The sequence below is a fragment of the Mesoplodon mirus genome (assembly GCF_964341445.2).
Source record: "Mesoplodon mirus genome assembly, chromosome: 12".
Classification (NCBI taxonomy): domain Eukaryota; kingdom Metazoa; phylum Chordata; class Mammalia; order Artiodactyla; family Ziphiidae; genus Mesoplodon; species Mesoplodon mirus.
In genome coordinates, this window is record NC_138988.1 from 21,438,772 (window position 1) to 21,451,490 (window position 12,719).

Here is a 12,719-nt window from a genome sequence, read left to right on the forward strand (position 1 = left end):
AAATTTTTTAAAGTATATTAAGGATAGTAAGTAGTTCTGTAGTAAGGTAGAAATAATTTTTAAATATGTAGCAGATTTACTAATACGAAAATTTTATGGTACTTGAATTACTATTTTAGCCACAATAAGTATCTACTGATTTAATTTTCTCTAACATAATAAGGTAATGAAATGGAATGACTATATTTTTATATTAACACCTCTTAAAATGCTTTTTTCCCCCTCCTAAAAGACTAAGGCTTAAAACAAAGTTAAGCATAAATACTGAAAATGAGTTTTAGTATCTTAGTGTGGGAGCATGTCGTACATGTTCTCTGTTTTTGACTTGGATGACAGTTTTCTATTTAAAAGCTTTATGATTACATGTCAGTGGGTTAAATTTTCATTTATTTTTATTTCTAGCTCTATATTGATAAATAATTTGTTTCATTATAAATCATATGGCATAAATGTATATGCTTTCCTTAAAAAGTTACAGATTACAGGTGCTATATACAGGTGCTACAATAATTCTCAAAGTAGCCTTGTGAGAAGGTGATAATATCTTCATCTCAGAGCTGAATAGTTTTAGAAAGTTTAGGTCATTTACCTCAAGCTGTACAATTAGAAGTCTTGGAGCAGGGAGGGATTCCAAGCCTAACCTGACCTCCTCTTCCGGCTACTTAGCTAAGCTGTTTGAAGTTACCTGAGTTACTTAGTACTACTGTGTAGATTACAAAATTGTAAAAGTTTCAATATGCAAATTTTTGCAGAAGTTAGATAAAAACATCAGAGGATCATAACTTCTCAAGGGCAGAGTTTAAATATGGCTAAAAATAATAAAAATAATTCCTTTATGGCATGGTTCCTTGCAGTGGGGTAAAATACTTAAGTGTAGGGGAAACAGGTGAGGTAAATAACCACATTAGGAAGAGTGTACTTAGAATAGTGGGGTCTGTGACATTGGAGTGAAAATTATTAGTCAAAAGTGGCAACTGCTGCAGCTGAATGTTGCATGTTGGTGTACATATTTTTCAAAATCAGCTGGATGTCTGGATTCTTCTGTGAAATCTAGCTTTTAAATGTTGGTAGAATTTTAATATTATGGGGGCCAAACCAAACAGCTGCTGACTAGATTAGGAAGGCCACCAATTTGATTTGTTTGAAGAGCACATGCAAAAAAGTTGTATTTTAAATAATATGCACAGTACATATTAAGAGTAATAGTTGTAATGCTTCCCAGGTTTGTTTTGACTGAGGCCGACAGTGGACCTGTATCTTAAGGAGGAGATTGTGCCCTTGTCCTGATTTCTCGTTACTTATTGTGGAAGACGGCTTTTTACTTGCTTGCATCAGGTGGGCTGGATCAGGTCCTTTTATACGATGCCCGGTAGTTTTAGACACACCCAAACCCAGAGTTCCTTCTTAAGGCCAAGTTGCCACAGAACTGATTAACAGAGGAGACGCTAAGTAAGAGAAACGCAAGACCCAAACTTCCCTGTTCAATTATATCTGGCAAGGCTCTAGCTCTTAATACAAGAGCTATTTTCCAGGAAGGAACTCATTTCAGAACTCGCATATTCCTCCCGGAGGAATCAGCCCCTGCTGATACAGCCACAGAATTCCTCCCAGGGCCGACAATCGCCGCACTACGTCTGGAATCAGTTTCGATAGGAACCGTTCCGCGTTCCTCCATAACTACGGGCTATCCTGGGCCCAAGGAAGTGACGTCAACGTTGTTCTTCGGTTCTTCCGTCTGTCGGCGGAAGTTTGGGCTCCGGGACTTGCCGGTTGTGTACGTGGAAGCAGCCAGCGCCTGCGCAGTCTGAGCCTTCCGTCTCAGCTGTGAGGAAAGCGCCAAGGGTAACGTCCCCGGCTCGGGGGAGACCTGCGGGGTCATGGCTCCCCGCTGACAGGGCCCGCCGAGTGGAGAAGGGGGCGAGGCTCTCCGTGGACCCTCCGCCGGGTCCGCGGCAGTCGACTTGTCCCTCGGCCTTCCAGTTCGGTGTTGCCGCTGCCGCCGGCGGCGGCTGAGGAGGGGATATGAGCTGGTTCAACGCCTCCCAGCTCTCCAGCTTCGCCAAGCAGGCCCTGTCTCAGGCCCAGAAGTCCATCGACAGGGTCCTGGACATCCAGGAAGAGGAGCCGAGCGCCTGGGCCGAGACCATTCCGTACGGAGAGCCGGGTAAGGGCGCAAGCGGCGGCGTCATTGCGCTCCCGCGGGCGTCTCTTCCGAGACCGACAGGTGAAGCGGCGGGGGTCGGGGAGTGGGGGCTCCCGCCTCGCTGAGCGACGGACTTTCTGATCAAGTCCTGGTCCCCAGCCCGGCCCCAAACCCTGCTCTGGCCTCTCAGTTGGTCTTTGCTCTGGTCTCGAGGGAGAACCCAGCCCTGGGTCCTTCCCTGCCCGTGGCCCCGGGTGGGGGCTGACGGGGACCTGATTCGGTGGTCGTGGCCCCGCGCCCTCCTTCCACGTCGGCCGCATCACAGGCCCTCGAACCCGGGCCGGCTGAGCGCTCGGGACGCTGTCCGAGCCCAATATCGGAATCAGTCCGCGGGGACGGGAAGAACAGTCGCGAACACTTAGCGGGTGGTGCGCGCCTCCTGGGCTCTGTATGGCCGTCTCTCCTGAAACAGCTCCTCGAGTTCTGGCGCTGCCCTCCGTGGTGCAGAGACGGCGCGGTCCCTTCCTCTGGGCCACTCCGCCCGCGGGAGGGTCGGGGGGTCGCGGCCCGCGACTTCGGGTCGCGTCGCGGTCTAGCCTCCTATCGCCTCGTCTCTCTTAGAGTCCCTGGGCTTCACTTTTCAGGGATCTTCAGCTGCTTTTAGCTCTAAGTCTAAGCAACAGTTTATCCTTTTTGGTGTGTGGAGTCCAGATTGGCCCGACTTTGGGGTTGTGAACCTCTGGGAGAAAGAATAAGTTATTCCTCACTACTCCTTTCTGGTTTCTGTTCCTCATTTTACGTCTTTGAGATGTCAGGACCTAAATTTGAGGTGCATTGTTTTAAGACATTTTGGCTCATGTGTTTATGTCACCATCTTGTTACTTTTTCCAAGATGTTATAGGATCTTGGTGGGAGGAGCTCCACTTCCTTTTTTCAGGCTACCCCACGTTTTGAATGTCTTAACTGTAAAAGAGACAATATAAGTTGTAAATGTAAGGATACTCCTTTTATGAAATCCGGGGCTCGAATCCTGCTCTATAATTCTTTTTTTTTTATTTTATTTTTTATTTTTTTTCTATTCTTTTTGCGGTATGCGGGCCTCTCACTGTTGTGGCCTCTCCCGTTGCGGAGCACAGGCTCCGGATGCGCAGGCCCAGCGGCCGTGGCTCACGGGCCCAGCCGCTCCGCGGCATATGGGATCCTCCCAGACCGGGGCACGAACCCGTATCCCCTGCATCGGCAGGCGGACTCTCAAACACTGCGCCACCAGGGAGGCCCTATAATTCTTTTTTTAAAAAATATTATCCAGAATAGACTCAGGTTTTAGTGAAATGCCATAAATGTTGACTGACCACCTATGTTTTATGTCGCCGTCACTCAAAGATGACCAGTCTTCATAATGGAGTGATTTAAGTGGATGTCACATAACCCTGCGATTTATATAAAACTTTCTCCAACAGGCAAATTTGACTTCTGTCATTCGTTGCCATGACAATAAATTAAACTAATCAGAAGATTTAATTTTGCTTGTTCCTTTGTGTCTTTAATTTTGTTTTTCCCCCTTTTTTCACCGTTCTGATATACTGAACAAATGGATGTAAAACTGTATCCCCAAGCTAAAATTGCCTAGTTATCTCCGAAGTCATATTAAAGGATAGAATTTAGTATTGGGCTTGTTAGCTTTTAGGAGCTTTTAGGTACTTGTGCTCTGCCCACCAGTTTTTTTTTTTTTTTTTTTTTTTTTTTTTTGCGGTACGCGGGCCTCTCGCTGTTGTGGCCTCTCCCGCCTCTCCCGTTGCGGAGCACAGGCTCTGGACGCGCAGGCTCAGCGGCCATGGCTCACAGGCCCAGCCGCTCCGCGGCATGTGGGATCCTCCCGGACCGGGGCACGAACGCGTGTCCCCTGCATTGGCAGGCGGACTTTCAACCCCTGCGCCACCAGGGAAGCCCTGCCCACCAGCTTTTAAGTGTTTGGGGTTTGTGATGATTCTGCTCAGCCACTTTTGAATTTAGAAATGGAAGAAATTCTTTTAAAGAAATGCTTTTAATATTTTAGAAAATATGCCATTTTTTGTTTATCATTGGGCTTTTCAGTAACATATTATTTGTATGACGGATAGAATTACCTTTTTTGCTCAGAAGATGGTTATTTTCTCCCTAGTGTTTAAAAAAAAAATCCTAGTGTAAACTGCTGTCTTTGTCAAAAAGCAATAATTTTTTTAAAATGTGCATTTTTGAAATTCATATGACCTTCTATAATTGCTAACATAATTTGGAATTTAGCAAGAGAACAAAACTTTCTCAGAGTAGGTTTGGAGAGTGGGACTTGGAGAATGAGCTTGTCATTAAGTGGATGAAAATGAATTTGCCCTTTAGAAGTTACTGTTCCCATCAGTTTACTTTGATCTTTGAAAAAGGACATTTGTCACCAGTATTTTGGGTTCAGTTTTTGAGTGTTGCCATCTGTGTAGCTGGTAACTATGTTTTATCATTGATATTACAAGAATAAAATTAATATGGAACTAATTGTATAGAAGGTAGATTCTATTTGCCATGACTACACATGACCTGTAAGTGAAGATACTGCCTGTTATTATGAGATGCATCATATGTATCTTGGACTTAGCATTGGTTATTAACACATACCATTACTTTATTAATTTGTTGTAGGAGGGAATAACATACTTGCTTCTGGTGAGCCAGGTTCAGTCTAGTCTTTCAGCTTTGCTCCTAGTTCCTCTTGGCAGATGCACACCAGTTTTCCTTTTTAAGGCCCAAAGTTAAACGATGAACTAATTAATTACGTAGTAAGCAAGGACTTCAACATGTCCCAATTACGGGTTGTATTCTGTAGGGTTTTAAAAAAATATAGTTATGTTGACTTATAGTAATGAGTGTAATTTAAATGCTTTACATATAGGTATAATTTTTTCTTTTTTAATATATATATATATTTTTTTGTCAAAGGAATAAGTCCCCCTGTCAGTGGAGGATGGGATACTTCAACCTGGGGGTTAAAATCCAACACTGAACCTCAGAATCAACCGGTAGCCTCTCCTAAAGCAATTACAAAGCCAGTTCGGAGAACTGTGGTAGATGAATCTGAAAATTTCTTCAGTGCCTTTCTCTCTCCCACCGATGTCCAGACCATTCAGAAGAGTCCAGTGGTATCAAAACCACCAGCTAAATCACAGAGACCAGAAGAAGAAGTGAAAAGCACCTTACAGGAGTCCTTGCATGCTGGACAGTCAAGAACAACTGAAGCGGCTGAGTCCAAAGTAGAAGACTCTCCTCCATTTGTATCGGGGGAAACTCTGGCAGCCAGTACTCTGTCTCCTAAAACTGAGGGCAAGCATGAAGAAACTCTTAATAAAGAATCTGATACAAAGGTGTCAGCAGTACATTTAAAAGTATCTGAAAGTGTAATTAATGTGAAAACAACTAGGGAACATGTATCTAATATGCCTACACAGCCTCTTACAGCGGAAACAAAGGACATGGCTTTGGAATCTAAGGAGCAAAAACATGAAGACAGACAGAGCAATACACCTTCTCCTCCTGTTAGTACCTTCTCATCAGGTACTTCTACCACTAGTGATATTGAAGTTTTAGATCATGAAAGTGTAATAAGTGAGAGCTCAGCAAGTTCGAGACAAGAGACTGCAGATTCAAAATCAAGTCTGCACTTGATGCAGACATCCTTTCAGCTTCTCTCAGCATCTGCTTGTCCTGAATATAATCGTTTAGATGATTTCCAAAAACTCACTGAGAGTTGCTGCTCATCTGATGCTTTTGAAAGAATAGACTCGTTTAGTGTACAGTCATTAGATAGCCGTAGTGTAAGTGAAATTAATTCAGATGATGAATTGTCAGGCAAGGGATATGCTTTAGTACCTATTATAGTTAATTCTTCAACTCCAAAGGCTAAAACAGTTGAATCTGTTGAAGGAAAACCTGAGGAAGCAAATGAAACATTAATTATGCCCACTGAAGAAACAGAAATGGAAGAAAGTGGACGAAGTGCAACTCCTGTTAACTGTGAACAGCCTGATATCTTGGTTTCTTCTACACCAGTAAATGAAGGGCATACTGTCCTAGACAAGGTGGCTGAGCAGCCCGAAGCTCCTGAAAGTGAGCCAGAAGCACTTTCTGAGAAGGAAGATGTATTCAAGGTAACTATAGGAAGTGGAAGGGGATTTTTTGATATGCTTTTCAGAGATTAAATCATTGGTTTATTTTTAATATTCAGTGATGCCTAATGGTTTGTACTGATTAAAAAAGACAAGCATTTTGCATTTAAGTGTGGTGTTAAGGATCTTAAACTTGAAGAATTATTGATGCTAAATTATTTGAAATTTCTCGGAGACAAGTATGGTAGCATAAGTTGATAGTTCAGTATAACTAAGCATAAAAAAGTTTCCATCTTAGACCTTTACTGTTGAGTCCTTATCACCTTAATATTCTCTTTTGCTGGACTCATTAATTTATTAGTTTGCAAGGGACTATCTTCTTATGTAAACAGATACCTTCAACTCCTTTGCAGATAGAGGTGCTCAAACCTAAATATTATATGATTTTTCTTATATCAAAAAAGTTTTGCATGTTCACATTATTTGTAGCAAATCTTGAATGAAAAATTTGGTCTCAGATCATTGGTGTTTTTCTGTTGTTATTAATTGCTTGTTTGTTTTTTATGTTGTTTTTGATATTTCCTATTGATAGCTATCTTAAATGAATAAGAAAGGGAAATGTCCAAGGATCAAAAGTGTTGTTTAGGAATGACAAATTGCTTTTACCTAATATGTAAACAAGGAAAGTGGTGTAAATTCTTTAACATTAAGTCACAGTTTTCGTTTTTCCTATGATTTTTAGCTGTAGAAATTGAGTTGGATCTGGCATCTTTAATAGACTCTTCTGAGATACAGGATATCTTGAAGAAATGTCCTCTAAGTGTCATGTATTGAATTATTTAAAGTAAAAAAAGTGCCAGATTCTGTTACCTAGGTTTAATATTATTCACAAACAAAATGCCATGCTCTAGCTATAATAGTTTGAATTGCTAGAAACCAACACTATTTATTATTAATAATATATTTTTGAACCATTGTTAGAAGGTAAGTGATTTCTAAGTTAATCTAGACCTAAATCAGGTAAGACTTTATTTATTTATTTTTTAGTACAAAAGGCACCATTCCTCCCCTCATACACAGTGTATCACTGCTTCAGCAGGACCTAAGGAATAAGATAGTCTAACCATTCCTTTTTGCTTAGCTTTATACTAATATATTCTGGAGATTTAAAAATTATATGCCTATCGATTTTCTAAAGTTAATTTCATTTTTTAAATGCAATGTATCATGCTAAAAATGTTGCATGTTACATGTTTGGGTTGAAGAATAATATGGAGAAACAAACACTTGTATATCCAGTACCCAGATAAGATAGAGAACATTAGTAGAAGCTTTGAAGCCCCTCTTTGATCTTTTTGATTGCATCTCATCTCCTTTCTTTTTTTAGTGGTCATGTACCCTCTTCCCACATTTTTGCTATTGCAAACAAATTGCTGTAAATGTTCTGGTACACTTATGAAAGAGTTTTCTCCTCTGAGGTACACCTAAAAGTAGAATTTTCTGCATGAAGGGGTATGTAGATCTTCAACTAGATATTGCTTAGCTGTTTTCCAAAGCGTTTTACCAAACCACCAACTAGGTGGTTGTAATACTAATTTATACCCTCCTACCCACTGTGTGTGAGTTCTTGCTCTTCTGTGTCCGCTGTGTTCCCAGTTTTGTTTTTAATTCTTTTTATGAGATAATGCTGTTTTATTTATTGCAGTGATTCGGTGGCCTTTACTTTTTCACCTGCATGTAAAAATGGTCTTTTAAAGTTAAATGTTGGACTTTTGTGTATTCTTCTTATCCAGACAGTTGAATTTCTGAAGGAGAAACTGGATAAAAGGGAAGCTCAGTTATTATCTCTTAGTAAAGAAAAAGCACTTCTAGAAGAAGCTTATGATAATCTGAAAGAGTAAGTACTTTACAAATGTGAGGAATTTTACACATTTTGTAGTGGTCCATACACTTGGTTATTACTTAAGAATGTTTTTTAAATTAAAATGTTTTATATTTTAACTTGTTTATAATTATTGAGAATTGAATGGTATTTCCATTCTACCCTTAGAGATTACTTTTCTCCTCAAATTATCTTACTCTTTTACCACTGGCACTGAAGAAAAGTGTTTTGCAAAACAAAAACAAAAAAACCTCTTCCCCTTTGTTATTAATAATCTGTTAGTATTAGAGATTTAAAAGGTATATTTGGAGAAAACTGAGATTATAGTTTTAAAAAATACTGAGTACTAGTTTGCTTTAAGGAGCTGATTAGTAAAATGTGACACAATTAAGATTTAACAGTGAAAAGTTTTAGTTACCTTTTTGTATTTTTTACATATCATGTATTGGTGACATTTTCAATTTCTAATGGGTTTTCTTTGAAGTGTTTTAAAATAAATTAAGCAGGTAATTTTTGTCTTAAAAGTTAACAGGCCTAAAATTACTCTATTTTAGTAAAGTGTATGTTGAAGAGAATGTTAGTTTTGTTTTTTTTTTTGCAAACTGAACTCATCTATTAACTTTAGAATATATAAACAAGTATTTTCAGTCTCAGTATTATTTTAAATTTAGTGAAATGATCAGAGTGAAAGAAGAGAGCAGCAGCATTTCTTCCTTGAAAGATGAGTTTACTCAAAGAATTGCAGAAGCAGAAAAGAAAGTTCAGCTAGCCTGCAAAGAGAGAGATGCTGCTAAAAAGGTAATGGAAGTTTAAAATAATATTAAATAAACTCTACAGAGACATATTTTTTTGAGGAATGCATTATTATTTTGGTACGGGAAAAACGAAGTAAGGTTAAAAGGATACCACGTAGTATATTAACACTTAGATTTTAGATTTTTCGCATCTCTAGGATTACAGACTTTTGATACTTTGAAAAAAATCTAAGCCAGTATTTGTATAATTTATGTGTAAGTCCTTGCAAGATACATAGCAAGGATCTTTAGAATAATTTTTATAAATGATAAGTCCATCAAAATAAATAACACTTAAATCTAAATGGCACTCTATAAATTTTAAAAATTACCATTACTCTCATTTGTTATTTTTCCCTTCCGCTTCAAACACACACACACATATATATATATATATACTCCTTCAAGTCAAAGTAATTTTAAAATAAAAATTCCTAATGATTAGTGACATTGAATATTAGAATAAAATGTTGATTTATTCTAATGTAGGATTTCTCAACCTCAGCACTACTGACATTTTGGGCTGGATAATTTTATATTGTATGGGACTGTCCTGTGCATTGTAGGGTATTTACCAGCATCCCAGGCCCCTACCTACAAGATGCCAGTATCACCCTTCCCTCCTCAACCCCAACCTAATCCCCCCTCAGTTGTGATAATTGAAAATGTTGCCAGACATTGCCAAATGTCCCCTTGGGAGCAAAATTGCTCCTGATTGGGAACTATTTGTTCTAATTCTTATAATTTGGAACAGTTGGCTGTTTCAGATATTGGTAACCAATCAAGGTTAGTAATTATTGCTTGTATCCCAAGTATTATAACATTTCTCAGTATTTGCCCTTCTGAGGTTGTTTTCCCCCTTCTTGACGAATGTCAATGTTAATATTTATAATTTTTCTCTATATATTCTTACAGAAAAGAAATATGATATACTTCTATCTGCTTGGTTGCTTTAATTAGCAACTTTAATTAGTATCATTTTAGACACTAATAATAACCTGAGACTATCTAACCAACTTAACTCTTTGTGTTCTTGCTCTATTCCATCTGAATACAGTACAAAAAGTAGATTTTAAGTAATGTTTGTTTTCTGTAGTGCACTTTGAATTATAGATCTAAAATAGATCTAAACCATTAATTATAGCTGGAAAAAACTTGGGTCCTACGTTTTAACACATTTTATGTGTACTGCCATGTATGAACCCCCTGCTTAGGATCCATAGGAAATTCAAAGGTGAATTTAATTACCTTAAGTGAAGAGTTTGCTTTTCTACTGTTGGAAGACAAATAATGTCAACAAATGTATAGTAGTAGGCAGTTGAATAAGCACTTTGAAATGGTATCATGGAGGATGAATTTTGATCAGAGGAACTGAGGAAGATTTCATGGAAGACATGACATTCTTACTGGACCTTTGATGGATGAAATTTTGACAGTTGGAAATGGACATCAATGTTGTGGATAGTTCAGAGCATGGGCTTTAAAGATTCACAGACCTGGGTTTAAGTTATGACCCTACCACTTTATAGCTCTCTGACCTTCAAAGTTTACTCAGGCTTTCTCAGTCTTAATCTTCTTATTTGTGTAGTTGAATAGTACAAGTGCCTCCCTCCCAGGATTGTTGTAAGGATTAAATGATAATGGATACAAAGCATGGTTTAAATACCTAATAAATGTTAGTTTATTTTAGCTATTTTTAGTTTCAGAGCATCGTAAAAACCAAGTTTAAAATCATAGGACACTTTTCATATCACCATACTTCTCCATTGTAGTTTTAAAAGATAAAATGTCTTAACATGTTTCTGCTGAATCTCTGCTTTATTAAAGTAGATCGAACCTTATGAAATTATGTTTTTTCTCTCAGTTCACAACATGTTTGTAAGTGCAGTGAGTTTCAGATGAGGAAAAGGAATACAGTGAAAAATGGAGATACACTAGTTGAATGTTTCAAAAATAATGCTTAACCTGTAGAAAATATGTGTAGAGATACTCAAAAAGAGTATTGTAAGTTAACTTCTTCTCATTTCCATTTCCATATTAAAACCTGTTTTATGTCTGAATTCAGGTCTTCTGTCATTTTCAAAGTTGTTCACTTACTCTTAATTAACCAAGGTAATATAAACTCAGGTTAACAGTACAAAACTTATGGATTCTTACTGAGAATGTGATTATTTGGATATGGAAAAAAATGGAAAAATATGCCCAGAATGAGAGTAATGCTTTATGTTACTCATATTCTTTCTTTTTTAATTAGGAAATCAAAAGTATAAAAGAAGAACTTGCTACTAGATTAAATAGTAGTGAAACGGCAGACCTTTTGAAAGAGAAAGATGAGCAGATCCGAGGGTTAATGGAAGAAGGTATGTAAAATATTTAGTTGGTTATGAAAAATATTGTGAGAACAGGAAGATACCACGTGACTAGCTGCTGCTTCCTAATGAAAAAATATTGGAAGCAAGAGCGGTTTGGACTTAAACCTCAGAAATGGTAGGCAACAATTCATGGAAGAACGGGGAGCAAGCTGTAGAGAGGTGGAGGTATAATGTATGTAGCTTTTTGTTTCTAGGGAGGTAAGAAAATAACTCCTTGAGAAATAGAATTTTGTGCTTCCCTAAGAAAGCTTCTAACAGGTTTTAGAGCCCTCATTTCAACCAAGATACTTGAAAGTTAATTCTGGAGTTTATATAGTATCTGAATCTCTAGCTTGGGTACTATGTGCTATCATTTTATTGTTCTGGCATTTGATAGTGAATTTTTTCTTACATTCATGTTTTAATTTTTTAGTTATTAAGTACTTTCTCTATGAAAAGATTCATAATTAACCGGGTTATAAAAATTAAAGATTCTTCATGAGATAAAACATTACAGTTGGACATTGAATTAATTTCTTTCTGTAATGTCATAGGAAAGAAGGTAGTTTTGGAAAGGATGGTTAAATAAATTTTTCTTAAAGTTTTTTAGTTATAAGAGTAATGCTTGCTACTTGCAGAAAATTTTGAAGTTATAGGAAGTATATGAAGAAAGAGAAAAAATAGATCATAATTCAATTTTATAAGGAAATATTAATTTCTTCTAGTTCCTTTTTAATGCATTTTATTACATTTTTAAGCATAATTAAGATCATACATGTAATTTGCAGTGTTCTTTCTTTTACTGTTCCCTATGCCGTTAAATTTTTTTTTTTTTTTTTTTTTTGCGGTACACGGGCCTCTCCCGCCGCGGAGCACAGGCTCCGGACGCGCAGGCCCAGCGGCCATGGCTCACGGGCCCAGCCACTCCGCGGCATGCGGGACCCCCCAGACCGGGGCACAAACCTGCGTCCCCTGCATCGGTAGGCGGACCCCCAACCACTGCGCCACCAGGGAAGCCCCGTTAAATGTTTTGATACCAATATTAATGGCTGTGTTAAAGTCCATTATATGGATATATTATAATTTGTTTTACTCTTCCTAAGGTTATACATTTATTTCTAAAATGTTAATATTACAAATAGTAGTGGGATGAACATTTCTGTACTTAAATCACTGCACTTAAGTCCAGAGTAAGTGTTTGAGGACAATTGGAAATAATCACTTCATTTGAAAAAATTAGTTTTACCCAATTTTTCTTTTTCATTTATTCAGCTAAAATTTAACAGTTAATGTCAGATATTGTGTTTGATATAGTAATAAATATGACACATTCCCTGTCCTTTAGGAACTTATAGTTTAATGAGAGGGAAATATAGGTACACAGATAATTATAAAGCAATCTTAGCACTAAAACACATG

General features: G+C 37.9%; 1 protein-coding gene across 1 annotated transcript in view; it reads left to right on the forward strand.

The window, feature by feature from the left end:
• The first annotated feature begins 1,791 nt into the window (after positions 1-1,791).
• TMF1 (TATA element modulatory factor 1) overlaps positions 1,792-12,719 on the forward strand; it is a 30,874-nt gene continuing 19,946 nt past the window's right edge. Inside the window, exons 1-5 of the mRNA XM_082637418.1 lie at positions 1,792-2,164; positions 5,111-6,315; positions 8,067-8,170; positions 8,827-8,953; positions 11,204-11,309. Coding sequence (XP_082493544.1) covers positions 2,023-2,164; positions 5,111-6,315; positions 8,067-8,170; positions 8,827-8,953; positions 11,204-11,309 — 1,684 coding nt within the window. The 5' untranslated portion in view covers positions 1,792-2,022. The remainder of the gene's footprint in view (positions 2,165-5,110; positions 6,316-8,066; positions 8,171-8,826; positions 8,954-11,203; positions 11,310-12,719) is intronic.